This window comes from Poecilia mexicana, unplaced genomic scaffold (assembly GCF_051168715.1).
Source record: "Poecilia mexicana isolate PSO_F unplaced genomic scaffold, ASM5116871v1 scaffold_6, whole genome shotgun sequence".
In the NCBI taxonomy this organism is placed as follows: Eukaryota; Metazoa; Chordata; class Actinopteri; order Cyprinodontiformes; family Poeciliidae; genus Poecilia; species Poecilia mexicana.
This window is the reverse complement of record NW_028263375.1, coordinates 24,043,281-24,066,411: the sequence shown is the minus strand read 5'-3', so window position 1 is coordinate 24,066,411 and position 23,131 is coordinate 24,043,281. Positions and strand designations below refer to the sequence as shown.

Below are 23,131 nucleotides of genomic sequence, written 5' to 3'. Positions count from 1 at the left end.
TGAAGGTACAAGGTTTGTTTTCCTGCTGGTTGAAAGAGACGCAACACAACCAAAACAACTTTTTTTTTCAAATTCTTTTTATTATTATTATTATTATTATTGCAAAAGTCAGTATTGTCAAACAAATCAAATTGCAACATTTAGGCAAGGTGCAAAAAAAAACAAAACAAAAAAAAGTAAGAAGGTGGTTATAGGTGCAGATCATTAACTTGTCGATCCATAGCTTTCCAACTTAGACTGAATTGCAGCACAAAATAAGGTGGCATGTGAGAATGGCAGCAAAAAAAAATCTTTGATAAAAAAAAAACAAAAAAAACAATTTGAAGCTTAATAGAAAGACTGATCAGTTCTGCAGCAGAAACCGACGTGTTAAAGGTCAACACTCTCACTGGCAGACAAACTAAGTGATACAAACAGATTTCAAATCCTCAGAAGCTCTATAGCTCTTTGAGCCGACGGCCACTCACCGATCTATAAAGCACCACAGCAAACGTTACTGTGGTGTAAAACACTCGTACTATATACAGGCTTTTCTCTCAATGTCCGGACGAGAGGCGCCGTCTCCAGAAACAGAGTCGTGATCAAGTCGAAATAGTTACACTGATGTTACTGTCTCCGATGATGACAACAAGGATTACATAAATCATAATTAGGCGTGGGTCTGTTTCTGGTTACTGAGGTATGTTGAGGTTTTAAAAACCTACGGTTTCATCATTCATCATCCTGTTTCACGCCGTTAATGTCTTTTTAATGAGGTGCCAGAGGAAGCGTCGTCATTGTGCCCAGAGTTTTTTTTTTTTCCCCCAGCTGTGAGGAGCATGCAGTCGAAGCATGAAGCAACGCCACTCCTCTTTCTACACACTGCTGGAAGGAAGGAGCTACTCTTTACTTTTGCTTATATGCAAAAAAAACAACTAATTTGGACATCTGAAAATATTCTCATGTGCAAAAGAAAACAAACAAAAAAAAAAAAAAACACAGTAATATCTATCAAGAAGCCGACAGGCAGAGCAGATAGCCTGACTAATTAACAAGGTTCTTACTCTATAAACGACAGGGAAGAAAGTAAGGGCAACTACAACTCAATTTAGGTGTTGTTTATGCAATGAAAAGACTAATAATTGTCCCATATTTAAAATAATAAATTTTACAGAGACATAACTGTAATAATCAATATGTTACATTCCAGCAGGAGTACGTATAATTTGTACGATTCTGTTTTGGATGATGTTTATTTTTTTATTTTTTTATTTTTTTTAATCGTTCTACTCAAGGTCATACAGTGAGAAGCTCAAGGTCATACAGTGAGAAGTTCAACCAGGCCCATGTCTAATCATAACATCATTAGCAATATAATCTAAAACAAATTAACATGACATAAAACATTTTGAAACAATCCTAGGACTTTCTAAAGTGTTATATTAGCCCTAAAGAAGAGTTAAAAAATATATCAAATTAATTTACTAGTAAGCAATATGCGAGGTTCTAATTTGCATTGCTTTTTTAAAATTGACTTATTTATATCCGTTTTGTGTAAATTTTCAAGAAGCTGAAAGTGCACACATTCTAGAGCCGGACCGAGGCTGAATCAGGCCTCTAGCTAATTTTGACTGGGGGCCTTTCAGCTACCATCAGTCACCACATCTTAAATAATATACCCTTTATATCATCCATGTTCAGACCATTATGGTTTATTATTGTTTACAACCGAAGAATATCTGCTACACAATAACTAACTGCATGTTCCTTCAATTCATTTTCATTTGCTTTTGTTCACAGTGATGATGTCACTCAAGTTTTAAAAAATATCAGAATTTCTTTGTATTTGTTTGTTTTTGACATCTGCTGTCTGAAAAGATGGTGGACGTGATGTAGGAGAATCTACCTTAGCTTGAAGAAGAAAAAAAGACGAAACGCTTTCCCTGATACGTTGATTTAAGTTGTTAGTCCGTACTTTTCCATAGAAATGAGAAGCATGAAACAGCTGGGCTGCCTTTAAACATTTAAGTACAAAATATTTTCTTCATCGTCATACTACACTGATCTAAATTTCGAATATAGAGGATAACAAGGTTTGTGTTACACAATTACAACAGATTTACCCCACACAAAAAAAGAAAAAAACAAAATAAAATAAAATAAATGATGCAAAAACCAGACTTGTGTGAAAGTTGCAGTGTGGTTGAGCGCCCCCTGTTGGTTTGGAGGCCCAAAGAAATTGCTTAGTTCACTTGTTCCTTGGGGCATGCATTGCAAAGAACAACCTCCGATATTGGTATTTAAAGATAACTGTTATTGTAAAAGCATAATTATTTTGTCATTAAATGTTTTTGTCACATTTGTATGTCACATTACGGCTGAATAACAGATTATGAGTCCTCACGGCGGTCATCTATGTAGCCAAAACTCAGCATGGTCGCATCAACTTCTCCTTGATTGGGCTTGAAAGTGATCAAATACGCAGCAGTGCAGAATTACTCGTACCGTAGAGCAGATGTTAGCTGGTGCAGGTGATTGGCAGCCTGGAACGTCGGCTCCCTTTCTGGCAGGAATGAGAAGTGCGGTGAAGGGCAAAGGAGCCCGAAGGAGAGCAGAAACCTTTTCAGTCAGGAAACAGCTTGACCATGAAGTCATTGGTTGTTTTTTTTTAAGCCTGCAGAGAGTAGGACATCAGATGTATTAGTCACTGCATCAGTCAAAGTTGCTATGTATAGATTCTAATAGTTTAGTAGGTGTGAAACAGCATTAGCCTCAAGGTTGTTTACCAAAGCTTTATATCCCTTTTCCTTTATGGATATACCTGACTAACTCAAACTGGCATTTGTTTTCTTTAGAAACTTCGACCACAAAGTCAATACGAGCCTCCTTGTGGTTGAAAAACTTGGTCATTTGCCCTTCACTTCGTTCCTCAGCTGTCCATTTCTCATGAAGACACTGGGAGGGAACAAACAAGGATCGCTATTTATGGCTGAAGCCGACACCTCTCCGTTTACGGCGCATCCAGAAAGTATTCACACCACTCAGCTTTCTTCAGATTTTTTCATGTTCAAACGTATTTTTGTTTGTGTTTTTTTTGCCAAACGGACTAGATTCAGAATAGACAAAAATAGGCCGCATGTGTGTAAAGAGTCACAGTCTTTAGTCAATACTTTGGTGAAACACCGGCGGCGGTAATTACAAGTATTGGTTAGGTTTATCTTTACAAGGTTTTCATGCCGTTTTTCTCCACGTAAACTCTTAAGCGAGATGAATTAGCCGGCTTAGCTAGGCAGACATTTTTATGTCTTTCCAGACATGTTTCATTTTTGTTTAGGCTTTAGCAAGACTTCTCAAAGATATAAGAGCGAAGTAACTGTCAGGCTGGAAGGCGCCCAGTTTCTGGGCATGATGCAGCCATCACCATGCTTCACAATAGATATTATGTTAGCCAGAGAAATGAGCAGTGCCTGCTTTCTCCAGGCGTTACAAGTATTCTTTAGACCAAAACGTTCTGTTTTGGTTTCATTAGATTACTTTCTTAAAATTCAAGTAGTGTGTTGTGGTTTGTCTGATTACTCTAACACAGAAGCTTGACATGTGGAGTGCCTTTGAAATGGCTGACCTTTAGGATGGCTCTCTTTAGCCCACGAGGGAACACTGGTGCCCTTTCTAAGAGACCTTTGGGGGGTTTTTTTGTCACTAAAAAGCCTGGCCTGAAAGGTGTTTTCCTCAAAAAATATATTATATTTGGAGGTCAGATCCAGGGCTGAGTGTCTACAAACAAGTGTAAGTGTTTATATTTTTAAGAACTTTGCACGATTCTCTAAAGACGCGTTTCCATACGACGGGATATGCCTGTGTAGATTGAATAAGCCTGGCGAACAAGGCCGACTCGCAGCTCAAAGTGTCGGTAATCCTTCCCAGCACTCAGTTTTAATGTGAAAATCAAGCAGCTGCACTGCGGCATGCCTGACAGCTTACTGGCTCTCTGCACGTCACTGGGCTATCCAGGTGGCACACTCGCTGAACAGTGTGCTTCAAAAAACACGACAGACACGTCAGGAGTCTGGAACTTTCTTTATACTGGGAAACAAGGTCATGGTGGACGTTTTTAAATATAGACCTCGGTGCCACAGAGCTGAGCCGGTGCCCAAATATCCCGCGCAGGAGATTTGATTTACAGAGAAGCAACTAGTCTTCTACAAAGTACAGTAGGTAGGTTGGGGAGGTTATGGGCTCCCTGTGGGGCACGAATCAGTCAGAGCCTCCTCGTCTTACCAAGGATATAGGCAAACATACCTGATGGTAAAGGTGAACGCTGGTTTAACATGAATCGTCTTATAAATTTGTAGAAAGAGCTAAAACTGAACTGGTTCTTTATTTGACTCAATTAGCCAGGTACTTTTTTTTTTTTTTAATCAACATTTGTAGTACACTACGTCAAATTGACACAAAGTCCACCATTATTGTTTTTGGTCTTCTGTTTCTTTAAAAGAAAAAAAAAAGTGCGTGGTGCAGTTTGTATTCAATCAATACTTTGCAGAATCGCCTTTCACTGCAATTTTAGCTGCAAGATGGAAATGTTTGCCTGTTTTTCTTCTGCAAAACAGTTCAAGCTCAGGCAGATTCTCGCTAAAGAACAGCAACCTCACCTCACAGCCAGACGCTTTTCAGGCTGCGCTTAGCGTGTTTGCAGAAACGTTTAGTGACGGTCGCATGTGACCCAGTGCGCCTCCTTCCAGGTGTTTACATCTAAAGGGGATTTCTTTTCCCCACTTTTCTAGAAAGGCCAGACTTCTGTGTCACACAGTTCACATTTATTCTGGTGTCAATTTCTCCCACCTGAGCTGTGGATTCCTGCACATCCTCCAGAGTTACCGTAGGTGCTTTGAATTCTCATTAATGCTTTCCCTGCCCAGCCTGTCAGTTTGGGAGGCCAGACATTTGTTGGTGGGTTTGCATTAGCACTAGATACTCTCACCTTAACCCTGCTTTGAGTGCAGACAGTAACTAATTTGCTCATTAGTAATCAACGTGTAAACATAACCATCTGTTTCATGTTTTGTCATTTCTGCCTGTTTTCTAAAGCAGCATAGAAATCCTCTTGGCAGATGAAATTAGAAAACTCACATAAAGAACCTGATGAGTGAACATAAACAAATCCAACCGGTAAAAGCACTAAACGTGTGCCGGTCACTCACCGTTTGGTGTCTTTCTAATTGAACTTGCTTTTCCCTCCAACCGCCACCTAGAAAAAGAACGACAGCATGAACGACGGAAATAAGCTTGGCCTGTACGCCGGAAATTAAGGATCTTCATAAAGTAAATTAAATTAATTCAGTTGTTTGTTTTTTTTATAGTGCCAACCCACCACATGTCTGGCTGAAAACAAAATAAAGAGCTCTGATTCCCATCTATTTCTATCTATATATAACACCTGTTTATAAAGAATACGCATGGATATGGACATAGATTAGAGTGAAGAGAATTTGTTAATTAATGAAGCTGAACTATGCATAAATTAAGCGAATCATAGGTGCGGACAACCTTCTGAAACTGATGCCTAATAGTTTTTCAAGCAGCTGTAACTGGTGGATTGTCCTTAAAAACGGCCGGTGAGGTGAGTGTGTGTCTGACACCTTGGCTGGTGCAGAGCCTCTCTTGGCTTCCCACATGCCGCGTTTACCAACTTCACCCGGTTTGGCCTCCTGCCACGTCGAAGGAAAACAGTCATGTTAGCCTGAGAGGTCAGAATGTGACGATACTCTGGGATAATATCTCGACCTTATGTTGTAATTTCACACAATGTTTTTGCAACTATCAACAGAGTAATGTACATTCACGAGATTCTGAAATGAGTTTGATTACTATTGTGCCCGATGAGCAACGTCCAGATTATATTTCAATAGCATTTATTTCAATGTGTTCAGTAACAAGTTCTATTTAATTTAGCATCCGCTTGATGGGAAAATGAAGACACTAAAAAAAAAAAAAAAAAGAAAACTCCAAAATTATTTTGTTTACATCATACTAGTAAATATATTCAGGAATCATAAAAGCAAAAACTGCAAAAAACCACAGCAAACAGGAAATAAACCAAAGAAAAACCAGGAATAGTCAATGACACAGCCAGTCCTCTAGACTGCTGCGTAGCGTTTTTCCATCAGGTGGGGGTGTTGATGCAAAAGTCGCAGCGCGCTGAGCCAACAAGTCACAAGTCACATTTGACCCCAAAGTCATTTTGCTCTTAAATTGTGCTTCAGAACAATGTGACACGTCATTCAGAAACGCTGCTGTAAGGGGAGACGGTGTGATGTCTCCAGAGAAGCTGCTGGGATTAGCAGCTTGTGTCCTACTTCTGGAAAAGAACACAATGTCCACCAAGTAGCAGCTCAGCAGAGACACAATTCACGCATGTACAGATACCGTGTGGTGATAAAGTAAACGTGTCTCTCAGTTTCTGTCTTTTGTCCTGTTTGGGTTTTTTTTTTGCTGTGTTGACGTAGAACGATAAGTTCTCGCTGCTGCCGAGTATGAAAAAAAAAATTAAGATAAATACGCACCGTAGTGTTTTTAATGACATTTCAACGGTTTTATCAAATTTTCAACACTGTAAGTAAGTTCTTAATACAAGCTTCTGTCAGGCGTTTAGATAAAAAAAATACACGTTAAAACTTTAGAAAAAGTATAAAAGGAAGCGGTGAGGAGCGAAAGCAGATGCTGTTGGTTGAACAGTCCATGTGGGGTCACCAGACTCCTGCTGGCCGCGCCGTTCATTCACGGAGCGCCGACACAAAAGCTCCAGCTAACAAAAGACCGATACGTCGACGTGCGAGGGAAGAAATTAGCGTGCTCGGAATATCAAAGGATTACTGTAACAAAAGCAACTCTGGTGTCTTGTTATAGCGGCCACATGAAGAGAAGGATTCATCAGGTCTTACTGGTGGCTTTGCAGCTGCTGGCGGTGATGGTGCTGCTGCTGCTGCTGGAGGAACCGGGGTCTTCTCCGCTTCTGCAGGCTTCCCCTTCCAGCTGTTGCCGCGTCCCGCCACACTTCCTTTGATACCAGCCGCATCCTGGAAGAGTTGAGAAGGATTCTCACCTTTGACGTTCCTTCCGACATCATGACAAGGCATCCGATCCTCTCGGACATCCCCGTCTCACCTTGTTTGCAGGAGCCGGGCTTTCGGGGGGGCTGCTCACGGCGCCTTTCTCCCACATGCTCTTGATGTTGCGCGTGCCTCCCGTAGGGATGTCGGCCAGAGGAGACTTGGGGGATTTTACCTCTTTGTTTCCCTGTGGGGACAAAAAGAAGGGAGTCCAGTTCTTTCATGTCAACACACACAGCAACGCACTGAAGAGTTTGTTTTTGAAACTTTTTCATTGTATTTAGACAGTGGTTGCTTGTGTGTGTGTGTGTGTGTGTGTGTGTGTGTGTGTGTGTGTGTGCGTGCGTGCGTGCGTGCGTGTGTGTGTGTGTGTGTGTGTAGGTGTGTGTGTGTGTGTGTGTGTGTGTGTGTGCATGCGTGTGTGTGTGTGTGTTTGTAATACCTTGTGGAGACGATTTTCCTGACATATACTACGTTGTGGGGACCAATTGCTCCTTGTGGGGACCGGAGCCTGGTCCCCACGAGGGGAAACCCTGTTTTTGGGTCAGGGGTCAGATTTAGGGCTAAGGTATGAATTGAGTTTTGGGTAGGGTTAGGTATGTGATGGTTAGGGTTAGGAAAAGGGTAAAGGTAAGGTTTAGGCTGTAGAAATGAATGGAAGTCAATGGAAAGTCCTCACAAAGATAGCCAGACAAACGTGTGTGTGTGTGTGGCATTTAGTTAAAGGATTGATGTAGTGAGGTGGGGGGGATTGAAGTCAGCCTGACTTTGTTACTCCAATGACTCGCCAGCGGAGGCAGTCACAGCTGATTTGTTATAAGGGTCTAGCTGCTTTGTTGGTCAAGATATTGAAATATCAACAGCATCGGTTAAATCCATAACCGATACTTTAATATTTAGAGTCAAAGTACCGTCGTAGTTGCTCTGGCGCCAAAAGGATTGCTGTAATGCGTTCATAAAATGTTGTTTTGAAAGAAGTTGCACGGGATGACTCTAGACAGTCTTCTGTCAGTGTCCTCAAGATGTTGGCGTAGCGATGCTTCAGGATGAAGACTCTGCACGCACGACTTTGATTGAAAAACAAAGGTGTATTAGAAAACTGCAGACCTAACTCGGCACAACCGAATCGCGAGGGAACCTCGGCCCAATCGCAGTGAAATCCTCCCCCGATCGCTGGACTACATCTCTTTTATAGGGTTCTGATCAACACAAAGCAAACATCATCACATTCCTTCAGTATTTCCCAGATATAGGCATGTTTAGGTCTTGGCGACGGATCGTCTGCCGCTGCGTCTGGAGTTCATAGATTAAAACTCAGTGGGTTTTTTTTTTGGGTTTTTTTTTGGCGTGACTGTTCCTCCAAAGCGTCCCAAGTCCTCCAGACCCTACAACGCTTTTTCTCGTTTTGCTCACGTCAACGCCACACTTCCTGTTGTCCCACATTTTTGAAACCGCACAACAGTAGAGAATATCGCCATCCTTCGCTGAGTTGTGAAGGAAATGTTTAGTACGTGTGTGTGTGTGTGTGTGTGTGTGTGTGTGTGTTTTCTTAGAAAAGGAGGCTAAATCTAAAAAGCCAGTCGTGCCTCTGGATCCAGCCTTCAGTGAGTTAATAGTTTATCTACATTCACTTTACTTCTGACCTGCAAGTCTTTGAGGGGTGCCGCTTTCCGTCTCTACAGATAAAATCGATATACAGTCCTTTTTGGAAAACACCTCAGTCCCAGCCGGGCTGGATGGAGAGCAGCTGGAAGTGTGAATTTAAAAGTCTTGCCACAGATTGATTTTCCGTGGATCTGTGGCGGCGCGAGTTGCAGAGCCCTTGTTCTATTCGCTTTTTATTTTCAGCCAGAATTCAAATACATACATTTCTGGACATGCCTCTTCCCCTCCCCCCTCCCCTTTTTTTTACTGAGTGTGAATTTGATCATATTAAGTCTCACCTGCATAGCGGAGGTGAACTGTTCTAATCTGTTCCCAATCTTTGGCACAAGCGGAGTATGCGACAACCTCGCTGGGCTGTTGAAGGGATGACAAACATTCTGCACGTTAGACATAAAACAGGAAATGTTTGATTATTTATATTTGCTCATGTGCTACTTGTCGTCTGACCCACCTTTTCTGGGCAGACTTGGTCAGAAACTCTGCCTTTTCCCCAATCTGCATGACGAGACAACGTTTGCTCAGAATTAACATCGACAAGAAACAAACCTATATGTGCAATATTTTATTAAAGCAAAGGGAGATTGTCGTCTTAAGACTTTACTCTAATAATTTTTTTGAACTGCTTTTCTTTCTTTTTCGCTCATTTTCAGTCAGCATGGCCGACAATATGGTGAGGCGATAATAGACACCAAAGTACTGAAAATTACCCAAGATTTGGAACTTTTTTCCCCCCCATTAACTTCATGCTGTAGGTTTTGAAATCACGTTAAAATTAACAAAACCAATTTTTTTCTCCAAATCTCACCTTAGAGGAGCCTTTTGGACTGATGGTGAAATCAGGTTTTGCTGCTTCCTCCCCCATGTGTTTCTTCTTCTCTGCAGCCTCTGCTCTTCTTTTCTCTATCTCCTCCTTCATCCTCTTCCTCTCCTCCTGTTAGAAACACGACAGTGCAACCAAGCAGCACGAAGAGTTGAAGCTTTGAGGCGGCAAAATGTTTCGGCCTCCCAACTAAAACTGCAGGTGCTTCCTTTACGATATGCTCACCTGCTCTTTGGCTTTCTTTTCCTCCTGCTCCTTCTTCCTCTGCTTCTCCTCCTCCTCGAGGATTTTCCTCCTCTCCTCCCTCTTCCTCTTGAGCTCCTCCAGCTCGGCCTCCGCGTCCTGCTGCTTCTGCTTCATCTTCTCGATCTCCTCGCTCTCGGCGTCGTTCCGCCGCTGTTTCAGCTCCAGCAGCTTGCGCTCGGCCTCCCGTCGCTCGGCGTCCTCCGCCTTTCTGGAAGGAACGCCGTCCCTGCTCGCACAGCGAACCCGTTATTTACAGCAGCACTTGGCAATGAAGAATATGGAATTACAGGCAGGTCTTCTGTCTGGTTGGGTTTCATTTTGTTTTATGTCAAGGTGTGTCCCCTGCCTACCCCCAACCCAAGTTTTACCTTGTTGTTTTCTCTGTTTTCTTCAGTTTATTCTCAAAGATGGCTCCGTTCTGCTTGGCAGGTTCATTCTTGAATGGAGAGGAAGAAAAAGTTACAAGTGAAAAAAATATATATATAAATAAACCACATGGTGCAAGTGAGAGTTTAACATACACTCATCGTAAGCACGAGCGTCGTATATCGCGAATATATAAATATGTTTATTTCTTATTGTGCTTATATTGATCGTTTCGACGCAAAGACAACTTGCGTGACTGTAATAGGCAAAAACTGTCTTGCAAATTGGAATCTATGGATTTTCTCTCATGTACACTGGTTTAAAGTTACGCCTGCCAATTTATTAATATTTAAATAATTGCCCGGCGGCAAGTTGCAGATAAAACCCGACACGTTTCCAGCTCAGTTACAGTTTGCACGTGTCGGAAAGTGCTGCTCCGGAGAAAAGATCTATGACGACGTTTGGCCTAAACCGAGAAAACACGTTTGGAGGAGCGAAGGTGCATCCAGACATGGTGGTGGCAGCGTTATGCTGTGGGGTCGGTTTTGCTCTCACCTAATGGTGATAGTGGCTGACCTGAAAAATGCCAGAAGCTTGGACATTTGTGTGGATGTTGCTGGAGGTGTGTCCAGTTCATCCTGTATGAATAATTATGACTCTTGTGTTTACAGAAAATGCAGAATAAACTTCCACACCAGTTTCTAAAATGATTTAACTTATCTTCGTATCATATATTCAGGTATGTTTATTCCACGAAGAAAAAAAATTAAATACATTTCAAAGGCGTAATTAAAAGTCAAAATTTAATACATTGGTGGCAAAGAAGTGCTGGTTTAGTTTTACCTTCTCCTTAAAGCCGAGTTTCCTAGGTTTCTCCTCCTTTAATCAGAAAAAGATCAGACAGAGGAAAATGACGTAAATATGATATTAATGTTATCATATTATTGCATAAATCTGTTATAATACATTGACCAGTGAGAGCTGCAGTCCTACCTCCTCCTTCTTCTTCTTCTCTTCAGCCTCCCTCTTTTTACGTTTATCCTCCTCCTCCTTTTTCTTCTTCTCTTCTGCCTCCTTTTTCCGCTTCTCATCCTCCTCTTTCTTTTTCTCCTCCAGGTCCCTCTTCTTCTTCTCATCTTCCTTCTTTTTCTCCTCCGCTTCCCGTTTCCTCCTCTCCTCTTCCTTCTTCTCTTCCATCTCCTTTTTCCGCTTCTCCTCCTCTTCCTTCTTCTTCTTCTCCTCCTCTATCTTCCTTTGCTTTTCAGCTTCCTCCCTTCTCTTTTTATCCTCAGCTTCCTGCCTCTGTTTTTCTTCTTCTTCTTTCCTCGCCTTCTCCTCCATCTCTTTTCTGTGCTTTTCCTCCTCTTCCCGTTTCAGCTGTTCTTCCTCTTCCTGCTTTTGTTTCTCCTCCTCCTCTTTCTTCTGTCTCTCCTCAGTCTCCCTTCTCTCTTTTTCCTTCTCTTCATTTTTCACTTTCTCTTCCTCCTCTTTCTTGAGCCTCTCTTCCATCGCTCTCTGTTGTTGTTCCTCCTCTTCCCTTTTCCTCTCTTCTTCCTCTAGTTTTCTTTCTTCCTCTTCCCTCTTTGCTTTTTCCTCGAGTTCCTTCCTCTGCCTCTCTTCCTCCTCCATCCTCAGCTTTTCTTTTTCTTCTTCTTCTTTGTGCTGTCTTTCTTCCTCTTCTCTTGTCTTCCTCTCTTCCTCCTCCTTGTTTCGGTCTGGAACAGCTTCCTCTTCAGTGTCGTTTGTCGTTGAATCCGGTTCTTCTTGCTCAACTTCGGTCGTTGCCGTTTTCTCCTCAGTCTCCTAAAAATAAATTGTGTCATCATTTATAGATCATCATCCTATGAATGTTCTGATGCCTCCAAAGAGGCAAAAGCTGCTTCTTTTCTGTTATTATGAATAAAAAGAAAGGGAAAAAAAACACTTTTTTTCCACCTGCTCCTCTTTCTTTTCTTCTCCCTCCTCCTTTGCCCATGAGTTGGTTTCAGTATTTGTGACTTCCTCCTGAGCAGACCTCTCCTCTGTTTTCTCCTCCTCCTCCTCTGTGTGTTTGCTGCTGTTGCTAATGGGGGGCTGCTCCTGCAGGCCGCCATCCGTGCCGTTGGTGGAGATGATGGTGGGGTCGAGCTCCTTCTGCCTCTCCATCGCCTCCTTCATCCTCTTCTGCCTGCGCTCCTCCCTCTTGGCCAGGCGCTCCAGCAGAGCCTGGTCATCCTCCGCTCCTCCGGGAACAGTCGTAGACGATTCGGTCTCCGTCACGCTAAACAAACATGAGATCTTTATTTTTTTTGGAAACTTGGACATAGGCTCACATTTGACTAAAATCAAATCTCATGTGAATGAGTGGATGCTTTGTCAGCTTTGGTCAAAAGGAGGAAGAAAACTGACATTATTAAACTATTATTGCCAAAATAATAATAATAAAAAAAATCCCTCTTTGGAGAAATCTTTTAAGAATATCAGTAACTTCCAATAATTCAGATGTTACTTTCTCTGAAATGTTACTGAAGGTTTCCAGGTATTTTCCAGAACTTTCATACAACTGACAGGTGTACTTTCCAACCCCTTACAATTAAGTTTTTGGTGAAACTTCCTAGGTACCTCCTGGGACTTTCTTGGATCCTACCAAACATTTAGCAGGGACTTTTATATAACTTGGTATTCACTTTCCAAAACATACATGAATATTTCATGGGACTCCTCATCAAAGTTTTATCAAAGTTCTGGAAAGCAGTCTTAAGCTGCTGGATAGTAACTTTTCAAGTTCCGAGAAAACTCCACGTAAGCGTCATGAAATGTCCAAAAACACCAAGTAAGTTACATGAAGGTTTTGAAAAATAACTTCCAAGTTTCTGGAAAGTAACATCAAAGCTCTGGGAGAAATTCATGAAAGTTCAGAAACAGAATTTTTCCAGAATGTAAATGATAAGTTCCAGAAAGAGCAATGTAAATTCTTGGGGAAAAAAAAAAAACTTGTCGCTTCCTTTAAGTTGAACTTTTAAGAGCTTCAAACATTGGACAGAAGTTGTGGAAAATGTCCAACAATTTCCTGAAAGTACATGCTAAGTTTCATTAATTTTCCACAATGTATTCCCTGTAAGTTTGGGAAAGGACCTGGTAAGTTCCTGAAATGCCCCAGAGAGTAATCTCTAACTTTTGGGGAAGTAATCTGTAAGTGCCTGGGTTAAAGTTAAAATAAACAAGTGAAACTTGCCTTTTTATAACAAAAACAGAAGCAGAAGTCATGTGAAGGCTCGTTTTTCATGTCTCTGCACTGAAAACCAGCATAGTTTTCTTCTTTTATTTTTCTTTTTTGTTGTTGTTGTTGTTGTTTTTAATAGCTGACAGAAATTAACCTACAACTTAACAATAAACCTTAATAAATCTTGTCAGCATTTGGATTGTAAATGCTACTTTCAAACTTTTCACCAATTGGAAACAGACATGGCAGGCAGTTCTTGCAATGTAATTCTGCGTCAGGGCTACAAAGTCATTCAGCGGAAATGCTTGTTGTTTTGTTTTGTACAGGCTAAAATCACACATCTCCTGCAGGAAGTTAGAAAAGTGGCCTGTCACAAAAACGATTGTCAAGCACCCGCAATAAAACTTCCTCTGCCTGTTTGTTATGGTGAGGATCGGTTGCGTTGGAAATACTGGAACCATGTTTCCATTACACAGAGTATGAATCCCCCTCGGCCGTCTCGTTTGGCCCCCCGGCACCTGTTAGTGTCGGCCGTGTCCGTCGTTCCAGACTCGTCCGAGTCTCTCATTTTCTTCCTTTCTTCCCTGGCACGTCGCCTTCGCTCTCGAGCCTCCTCCTCATCGTCATCGTTTGTGAAAACACCCCTGAAAAAAAACGTGCAGATAAGGCACGTTTACATAAGAATCTATTTGTTTCAGAGTAGTGTATTGTGACGAGGGCAGCTAAAAGATTTGGAACGGAAAGCAAAGATTTGTGCCTCTTCCTTGACAGAAGGACTTTAAGTCTTGTGAGCCGTTTCTTAGATCAGTGAGTCTCCGTGGAGTTAAAACAAAAACCTTGAGTATCTCCATCTTCTTTGACATAGAAATAAAAACCTGAACATGAAGCAATTTCACTAAATCTATTCAGTTTCTTCTCTCCTTTTTTGTTCTTCTTCCTTTTCTCCAAACTTTTAGTAAGATATTAAAAAAAACATCTTATTCTTTGACACAGAAGGGCTCCAACTATCAGAAGTACGTCTAGACGACTTACCAATTGGAGAGAAATATGTTTTTGTCTTTTTTGTTTTTTTGCTGAGAGAGAAGGAGAAAGAGTTCAGGAGAGCAAACATTACTAAAACGGGCCGAGAGCATCAGAGAGGGTCATCGTGTGCCGAAATAGGAAGAGAGTCAAAACATTCCAGAGTCTGGCACATTTGGAGAAAAGAGAAGCCGAGGGGCTGGAGGGCGGGCCGGGTTGACCCGCCTGGCGGCAGCTGGCAGGAAGTCTGTGAGAAAACAGCTGGAACTAGTCTTTCTGCCCAGGACTCTGATGACACAGAGAAGTCGGTCTTGACTTTGTGTGGATCGGAACAAAAAAAAAGCAAAAAATGACAAACTCCACAACAACTTTAACAGTATAGTATGAGCTGATTCCTTTTAGATATGCGTAAAGGTTGTATGTTGCATCAATAGATTTCAACTTAAAAGATCATTCATTGCCCCGATGTCGAGTTTTTGCAAACCTCTGACAAGAACTCTCCATGCACTTTTGACTTGTGTCCATATCGTCACTCACTTCTCTGCATCCTGACGCATCTGCTCTCTCCTCTGCCTCCTCAGCTCCATGCGGCGGTCAAAGTTATCATCCATGTCGCCCCAAGGATTCTCCTCTCTTACTCACTGAAATACACAAACACGATGTTGCTGGTCACTTCAGCTTACAGTTGAGCGTTTGCACCAGCACGTTGTTTTCTTTTTGTTTTTTTTTTGTTTTTCTGCAGTTTTGTGGGAATTATCATCACAATCCAAACATTTGAAAGAGAGAGCATCAAAGATGAGGAGCTTCTTATATGTGGCACGCGGACCACCAGACAGCTTACTGATGTATGCGAGAGATAAAAAGCTACAGTGCGCGTTAGTTTACAATACCTTAGCGACTACAGAGTTCAGTCCATAAGCAACAGCGACTCTTCCCTGGTCATGAATCAGCCTTCGCAATCTGGTTTGTATCTCAGGCGTTCTGCAGCTCTGAGGATTCCTGTTTGCTCTTTCGGTGACTTTTAACTACCAGAAAAGGCAAACGCCTGCCTCCCCGCTCTCCTCGTTTTCTTTCTCATCCTCCCTTCTCCTCCTCAGCCCGTCTCTTGCTCTAAATCCAAAAGCCCAAGTGTGTTCTTGGAGGTTTTCTGACAGAAGGAGTTAAAAGGGCATGCTTTATTTAGCGTCCATCGATCAAAGGTGGGGAAAGCAGCAGAAGCTGAACTGACATGATGACTGATGGATGTTCATTCAGCGTATTCAGTGGGAAACCCATTGAAATCTGAGAATCTTCAACTGATTTAAAGAAAAAAATAATAACAATAATAATATTAAAAGAGTTCAAAATGTGTCCAAGGATGCAAACAAACCAAAAACACATTGCCTTTAAGGGAGCAACTTGGTACAAATTGTGGAATTAAGAGTTATAAAGACGAGTTAAGAAAAACTGATGCTACTGAAAAAATAATCTTGAAACATGTAGAATATATGAAGTATAAGGAGAGGAATGATGACTACCAGCCAAAATGTCTCGCCGATAGGAGGATGAACGAAAAACAAGAATGTTTATTTCCTGTTTGTTGGCATCAATTTAATTCTTCTAACTTGATACTTTAGTGATAAAGTTAAATCTTAATAACATGAAGTGATGTAATTAGTAAAAAAAAAAAAAAAAAACCTAAAACTTAACTTTCACTTCACAACTGTGTAATTTTATAAACTATATGTGGAAAAAAACATGTTTAAGAACATTTATTTTTCTGATGGATTTTAGAGCTAAACAATTATTCCACTCTGTATAGATTATATAATCTGCCTCCGACTCTGTAATCTTTGTTGGAGTAAAAATGGGAACTGTGACTGTTCTGCCCCTCACACACTGAAAAATAAGAAAAATGTTACTTTTTTCTTAATATTTTAGAAAGAAAAATCATCCTAAAATAATATCCATGGATGGATTTGATTATTATGAAAAGAGTATTTATTTATACTCTGAAACGTACACAATAAAAACACAACATGTAGGTCAAATGTCCAGATTGTTGCCTGATCACCTTCACATTCATCAAAGAAATGAAAAAAAACAAAGACGGTCCAGTATTTCATACAGGAATAACTTCCAGTGTGCCGAGACACCAGATAAAACCTGACCATCAGATAAATACAGCTGTCAGATATTTAAAATGAATGACCCAGCATTTTTTAAACTCTCCTGTGTAGAGCAACATCGCTGAATCTTAAAGGCGTGAAAACTCACTACTTGTAGGAGGAATATGGCTTTCTACTGACTCTGTGTTTAAATATCCTCCAAACACATTCATGCTTAGCTCCAGTGGTAACCTGGAGCAGCTGCTCCATCAGTCAGCAGACCGATGTCTTGTATGGATTCGAGTCTGTTGGGCTGAATTATTTCTGCTCTGATGCTGAAATGTTCTAAAAGCAGTGCTGCTGTCTCACTTAGAGGGGAAACGTCTATCAGGCTGACTTAGAAATTCACAGTGGTCCTCCACAGAATATGAGATGCACACTGCAGTGTATAGAGCTATCTTGTTTAAAACCAAGAATTTAGTCACATGGTTTAATTAAGAATGAAAACTCAAATTCATACGGCAAGTCTAGACAAAAGACTCATAAGTGCTTGTCGCGAAGGTTTGATAGCTAACACACAGCTATTGGCTTAGGGTGTTTACTTTTCCACATAGGGTCTGGTTGGTTAGCATAGCTGTTTTTTTGTTTTTTCAATTGATGATCTCAGGTACTGACAAAAAAAGCAAAAAAAAAAAAGAACACATCTGTAATCTGTCAACTGTAAATGTTTATAAAGCAAGCAGCATTCATCCAAAAGACCGCTTCCATTCGGTGGTGTTCCAAAGAGTGCAGTAAAAGTTAAAATCACCAGGTTAAAAAGGAAAAGCATCAACGTCCAACAGCTTTGACAGCTTTTCACAGCAAATCCTGAAACCGCGAGCTGTGAATCATTACTGCAAAGCGTTGAGACAGAGAGAGGACAGTGCGTTCAGGCCCATTGGTTCTGTCATCCCAGCTACTGGTTTGCCCAGAGAATCAATTAGCATTTAATCATAACACTAAAAAGGACGAGATCGAGAGCAAAACCAGTTGTTATGACTTCTGCTGTAATCACAATCATGCAGTTGTTGCCTGTGGCACCTCATTAACAAGTTAATTTATAACAGTATTCCAGACCCTATGGCTTCCCTCGTACTTCTGACTTTTCCACTTATTATTCACTGCCACAACACTGAGTTTAATTCAGACTTCAACCTCAACTGTGTGCCAGTAAATCTGACACCACACCAGCTGAAGCCACAGTTAACTGAGAGGTTGTAACGCATCAGAGAGATCTCATGGAAGACGTTGGTGAAGCTGAGAAAAATGTAGGAAAACAGTGTGATCCAAAGAAATATATGTTTCTTTATCACTGAAGCAGCCGGGAAGGCAAAAGTAACACTGGAAAAGCTGCGGTTAATTTTTTGTAGTACTGGTAATATAACGCATTTGACAGAAAAACTCCTATGTTAGTCACAAGTCTGAACTGAGAATTAATCGTTATGAACTGATCACTGAATAATCGTCAGCTAATTTAGTAATCGATTAATCGTTAACTGGAGTACACAGACTCAAAAAAGTCATCTGCTGAAAGAGTGACACATTCAGATAGTTGATTGTTTGATAGTTTTCCTTTAAGATGAAAAGTGTTTGTAAAATTTGTTCTACCCCGAACTCCTCAAATGACACATAGCAAAATAATCCTATGATTGCATTCTATGCAATCAAATATTCATTTTCCTATTTAAAAAAAAAGAATCCATTTGTTTATTTGCATCTGTTAGCATCTTTCTAATATTGTGTAGAAGAAGATTAATTGGTTAACCAAAAAAAAAAGAAAGAAAATCTGCAGTGTGTGCCAGTTTTTAATCCGATTAATCGTCAGATAGAATCGTTAATTGCGTTCTTAGCTCTGCGCAGTGCAACTTAGTGGTGGTAGTAACGTCCTGTGGAGTTACTTTTTTTTTTAATACAAAACATGGGGTTTTGCTTAAAAAAAAGAAAGAAGAATGATGACTCTTAAAGATTTTTATACCTTTAAAAGTACAAAAACTCCTAAAGTTTTTGTACTGTAAGAGTTTCATACTTTAACCTTCAGTTTTGACTGAAGACCTTCAAGTTTCTGATTTTTCAGTTTTACAAGGTAGATGGGTCAAATACTGACATGTCAGGACGTTTATTGTTTCCAAATTGCACACACACACACACACACACACGCACACACACACACACACACACACACACAAATACAACATAGAAGGTTTTCTTAACCCCTTAACATGCAGCGGAACGCCCGCTTGCCGTTTTCCAGCGGTAAAGGTTTTAATACTCTCCTCGTAATTAATCCGACATGTTATAGATGTAAATATGGGGACGTTCAGTATGTGGTTAATCAGCTGACCCTGCTCCATACCCAGAGGAGGTTCTCAGTCATAGATGGGGAAAGCACTTTAACATGAATATAGATAAACACTTGCCAGAGAGGCGTTTGCAATCAATCAAGAAGCTGCGGCTCCTTACTCCACTTGACCAAACATGGTCACGTATGAAAAGGTCCCCGACCAGGGTAGGAATGCCTCTCGGTTCATGAGCCGCAGTTCGTGCCGCAGTGATGGCCTTTTATGCGGTGTGTTTGGTTTGTGTACAGGTCGTTGTTGCCTCGTTGTTTCGCAGCGCAGGTAAAGTTAGAAAAGGAAGGATACCTTGCCCCTTCGGTGAGCATGAGAAGACGCTTAGACTGTTCAGGTCTTCCTGTTTGCACACTCCAGTGCGTTTTTGTCTTAATGTATAAAATTACAGGAGTATTTCTCAACAGTTTTTTTGCGAAGGGGTGGGGATAGTGGGGGGGGGGGGCAGTTTCTCTCCTTCCTCATGACACAACTATGCAAAATAGATTTGAAAAAAAAAATAATAATTGGAAGACAGTACTGAAAACCGGCAGGCAGCCCGAAATTTTGAAGTTAGCTGTGATTCTCCCCACAACAGTGGGCCGAGTGGAAACAAACGGTGGCGGCGCGCTTGGCCTCCTTTTATGGAAGCACACAGGCACAGTCAGCTGGAGAGTCCCCATCTTGGTGATACACAAACGAGAACGACAGAGCGACGTTTACTTTAGGAAATACCTGCTGCTGTGAGAAGTAATGCAACCTGAAATAACTCGTCTCTGTTCTTACCAGGAATCGGTTTCCCCTAAAAAAAAAAAAAAAAGCCGCTGTTTGGCTTCATGTTGTGTGCAGACGGACTAAGAGCGGCTGACAAAAGCTGGTTTAATATTAATGGGAATTTAAAGCACATGATTTTAACAATCCACCATGATTTCTTTAATGGTGGATTTGTGAAGTATGAACCACCTCCCGTGGTTTGCTACTGTCTAAATCCACTTCCTCTCCCATTTAGAGGGTCCAGTCAGAACAGCCAAAGAGAAACCAGCCCGTCAATCCGCTCAGTGTCACCGGGTTCATTTGTGTTCACAGTAAATGTAGCAGGATGAATGAAACCTGCTCTCAATGACTGAGAACACCTGTTGCATCCAATTAACTGCCAGTAGGGGGCGCTGTGGGTGGAAAGAGAGGCTCCTTCACCTGAATCTTCTTGCTCTGACATGGCTGCATTTCAGTGTGTGATGCTGCTGACATGTGGAACACACCGTGTTGGGATCGGTGTGTTCCTGGGTGAGATGCAGTGTTGGATTTATGTCAAACATTGCATTTTGTATGCGGGTCAAAAAGTGCCTAAGCAGCTCGTGGTGAACAGCAAATAAAACGTTTGATGTTTTCACATGCACACAAATGGCTCTCATCTTGACTATTCAATAGAAGCTAAAGTTGTTAACAGTTAGTAATTGGTTAATTAATAATTGGTTATTCCCCCTGAACTCTTGACTGCTTTTCTTTTATTGCTCTCTGCTGGTCCTGTTAATCAAGATAGACTACAAGGTTTTTGTAGGTTTGGAGTTGTGTCACGTTTTTCTAATTTCAGGTGAAGGACTCTTGATGTCTAAATTACTCAGAGGTGAACTTTGTGTACACAATGCACAGAGTTCACTTTATGTGGTTAGACTACAGCGTATTACAAATACATGCCATACTATTCAGATGTTGCTGCTGTTGGGCCAAAACCTTAAAATCTCAATGTTGGGGTTTTGTTTTATTAAAAAAAATAAAATAAAATCTTGCTCAGCTTCTGTTAGTGGTTGTATGAATGCATTTAACTTTGACCAAATGGTATGAATTTACATTTCAAGAGGAGTGAGACGTGTTTTTCATTTCTTTATAAATTAAATTTTCGGAGATACAACATTTCAGTCGGACAGCACTGATTTGTATTTGCGACGCGTTGTGACAACCACTATCCGTTTCCATCCACTTCGCTGTCAAACACTACTTTGTATTGAGCTATTGCACAGAATTCCAGTGACACACATGGACACTGTGAGAAAGTTCAAAAAGTGTACTTTTACTACTTTTGGGAGGATCACTAAAACAGCCGCCGACCATTATGCACACGCGCAGCCATTTACATTTTCACACAATCCGGCTTCAGCGATCACCAGGAGCGAGAGAGCCAGCTCTGGAGGTCCAAACACAGTTTCAGTCCCAACTGAGACCATCTAAGGAATAGAAGTCAGACCAGACTTGGCATGTCCACCTCTGAGTGTCCACAGCCACACATCTGCTCAGTGTATGAGAAACAGATTTTAAAAACAAATGATGGATGGTCCTGACTCCCGTTTTGGACAGAGCAGATACCCGTGCTAACAAGTCAGATCTGGAGGAGGTGTCGGGGACGACATGTTGACTTTTCCAGCTTTTGCAAATGAGAAATTATGTTGCCACTACTTTTGGTTTTTTTATGTTCAGAGTTTCACACTTTCCATTTAATGCTGTTAAAATTATTCCTTATAAATTATATATCACACACATTTTTTTTATTATTATTTTTTAACCCAAGTCAACTTTTCATGCATTTGAATTCTCAAAGTGAACTTAATCCAGTAACATTTTTTTAATAGGTTTCATCTGAACACGGTAAGATACTTTATGCTTCAATGCAATACTTTTTTTGACACAAGCAAAACAAATATTCCTCACACATCTCATGTCTTCCTGTCGATGTCGTCGATATATCTCCACGTCATTATCTAAAGTGAGAATTAGCTCTGCGTAGTTCATGTAAAAACACTCCTTACGTGGGATGTTTATGAATGGCTAAGTTGTACATGCTTTGAGATGGATAAAAAAGTTTCTCAAGCTCATTAGACGCTACAGTTTATCTAAATAACTGATCCACTTTGAGGCCGTCTGTCATTCGTCACGTTTACCAGTCAGGTTCTGACCTCTGTCCTCAGAAACAGGCACAGAAGCTGAAAACCTTTTCTGACTGAAAGCATTATATTTTTTAACTATAGTAAATGCAAAAGCTACTATTCGCACAGAACACACTAGTGCACCAAATGTAACAGTCAAACTCACCAGGGTGCAGACGAAGCGATTGGTCCTGCTGGATATCCGCAGATGAGGACCAGCTGGAGGGTTTATAAGCAGGACATAAGGTGCTGAGCTCCGCCTGCTGAAGCTGCGGTTGTTTACGTATTGAATATGGCAGGTGTTAATTGCACAGGCATAAATCCGAGGTTTTGTGGATGCATTTGTCGTGAATTCATTAAACATCAATGTCTCCTGAGTGTCTTTTGTCAAGATACAAGCAAAAAAAAAAAAAAAACTATTTATTTTAGTTGTATGCAGTTGAAGTGAAGAGAAAAGGATGATTTGTTTATAAGTCTTCAAACTGTGGCTCACATTTGTAATTTGGCCATTTGGACTGATGCCACAAAATACAAGCCAGTGCGTTTCATTGCTTTCAATTATTAAGTCTGTTAACCTGAGGACAGATCTGGACTTTATGGGAGAGACAGTAACAGACCTGGAGCCTGTGCAGGGTGTCGGCAATGGATGGAGTGGCAAGAAGAGAGCGTAAAGAGGAGACAGAGACGGGTAAAAGAAAACGATTTGATCAAAAAAAAAAAAAAAAAAACTCCACAATTGGAATGTTTTGACTTGGAAGCAAAATGCTGGATGCTGCTCTACACCTCAAACTCCTCCTGGTATCAAAGCTGAGGAGAGGATAGGTGTAGCTAAATAATGCATAATCCATAAAGAAAGTTGTTTGACGGTGCAAAGACTTGAGACAGGAGCAGAGGCTCACTTTCCAGAGCCAGAGCTGCAGAGAAGCGGCTTAGATTGAAGAATATTTACGTCGTGCAAAGGCCAATTAATAATTATTCACTACTTTGTGTTTCCCTGTTATGTAAGATCCCTATGAAATACAGTCAAGTTTGTATTTTAGTAATGCCACTGAATTGTCCAGATGTAAAAGGTTACTCTTCGCATAATAACTCGTCACATTCGTTGTTCCAAACGTCAAACCTGTCGCATCACTTTGCGTCCAAAAAGATGGAGTTTTCTGGGACACTCCCAGTTAAACTGTCCATTCACTCGTTTTACTGTTGGTTTAATTTCTTTTTTTGTCTTTTTTAAGTTGACAGACATATAAAGAATCAGCCTGTGAAGACTTCCTTTGTGCGTCGGAAAAACTGGTCTGTTTGCACGGAAATGATTGCACTGGTCTGGGTTCATGTGTTGTATCCCACGGCTGTTTA

General features: G+C 41.0%; 1 protein-coding gene across 2 annotated transcripts; it reads right to left on the bottom strand.

The window, feature by feature from the left end:
• Positions 1-59: 59 nt before the first annotated feature.
• cald1b (caldesmon 1b) lies at positions 60-22,902 on the bottom strand. Of its 2 annotated transcripts, none has more exons than XM_088006460.1 (16): positions 21,945-22,902; positions 14,945-15,048; positions 13,906-14,031; positions 12,121-12,445; positions 11,179-11,988; positions 11,029-11,064; positions 10,188-10,255; positions 9,799-10,045; positions 9,559-9,684; positions 9,205-9,248; positions 9,032-9,107; positions 7,144-7,275; positions 6,921-7,055; positions 5,619-5,687; positions 5,181-5,227; positions 60-2,653 (listed from the first exon to the last, which is right to left on the bottom strand). In XM_088006460.1, the coding sequence occupies exons 2-15, from the start codon at positions 15,016-15,018 to the stop codon at positions 5,195-5,197; spliced, it is 2,301 nt and encodes a 766-aa protein (XP_087862586.1). In that variant the 5' UTR covers positions 15,019-15,048; positions 21,945-22,902; the 3' UTR covers positions 60-2,653; positions 5,181-5,194. The 2 variants fall into 2 exon arrangements, with proteins under 2 accessions (XP_087862586.1, XP_087862585.1); XM_088006459.1 differs by lacking the exon at positions 21,945-22,902 and adding an exon at positions 15,298-15,774.
• Positions 22,903-23,131: the final 229 nt, after the last annotated feature.

Excerpts from the sequence above, each read along its gene's own strand:
- cald1b (XM_088006460.1), bottom strand. The coding sequence starts at position 15,018 with ATGGATGATAACTTTGACCGCCGCATGGAGCTGAGGAGGCAGAGGAGA. Across the intron at positions 14,032-14,944 it reads ATGCGTCAGGATGCAGAGAA|GGGTGTTTTCACAAACGATG; the intron begins GTGAGTGACGAT and ends GTTTTTTTTCAG. Across the intron at positions 7,056-7,143 it reads GCCCGGCTCCTGCAAACAAG|GATGCGGCTGGTATCAAAGG; the intron begins GTGAGACGGGGA and ends CAACTCTTCCAG.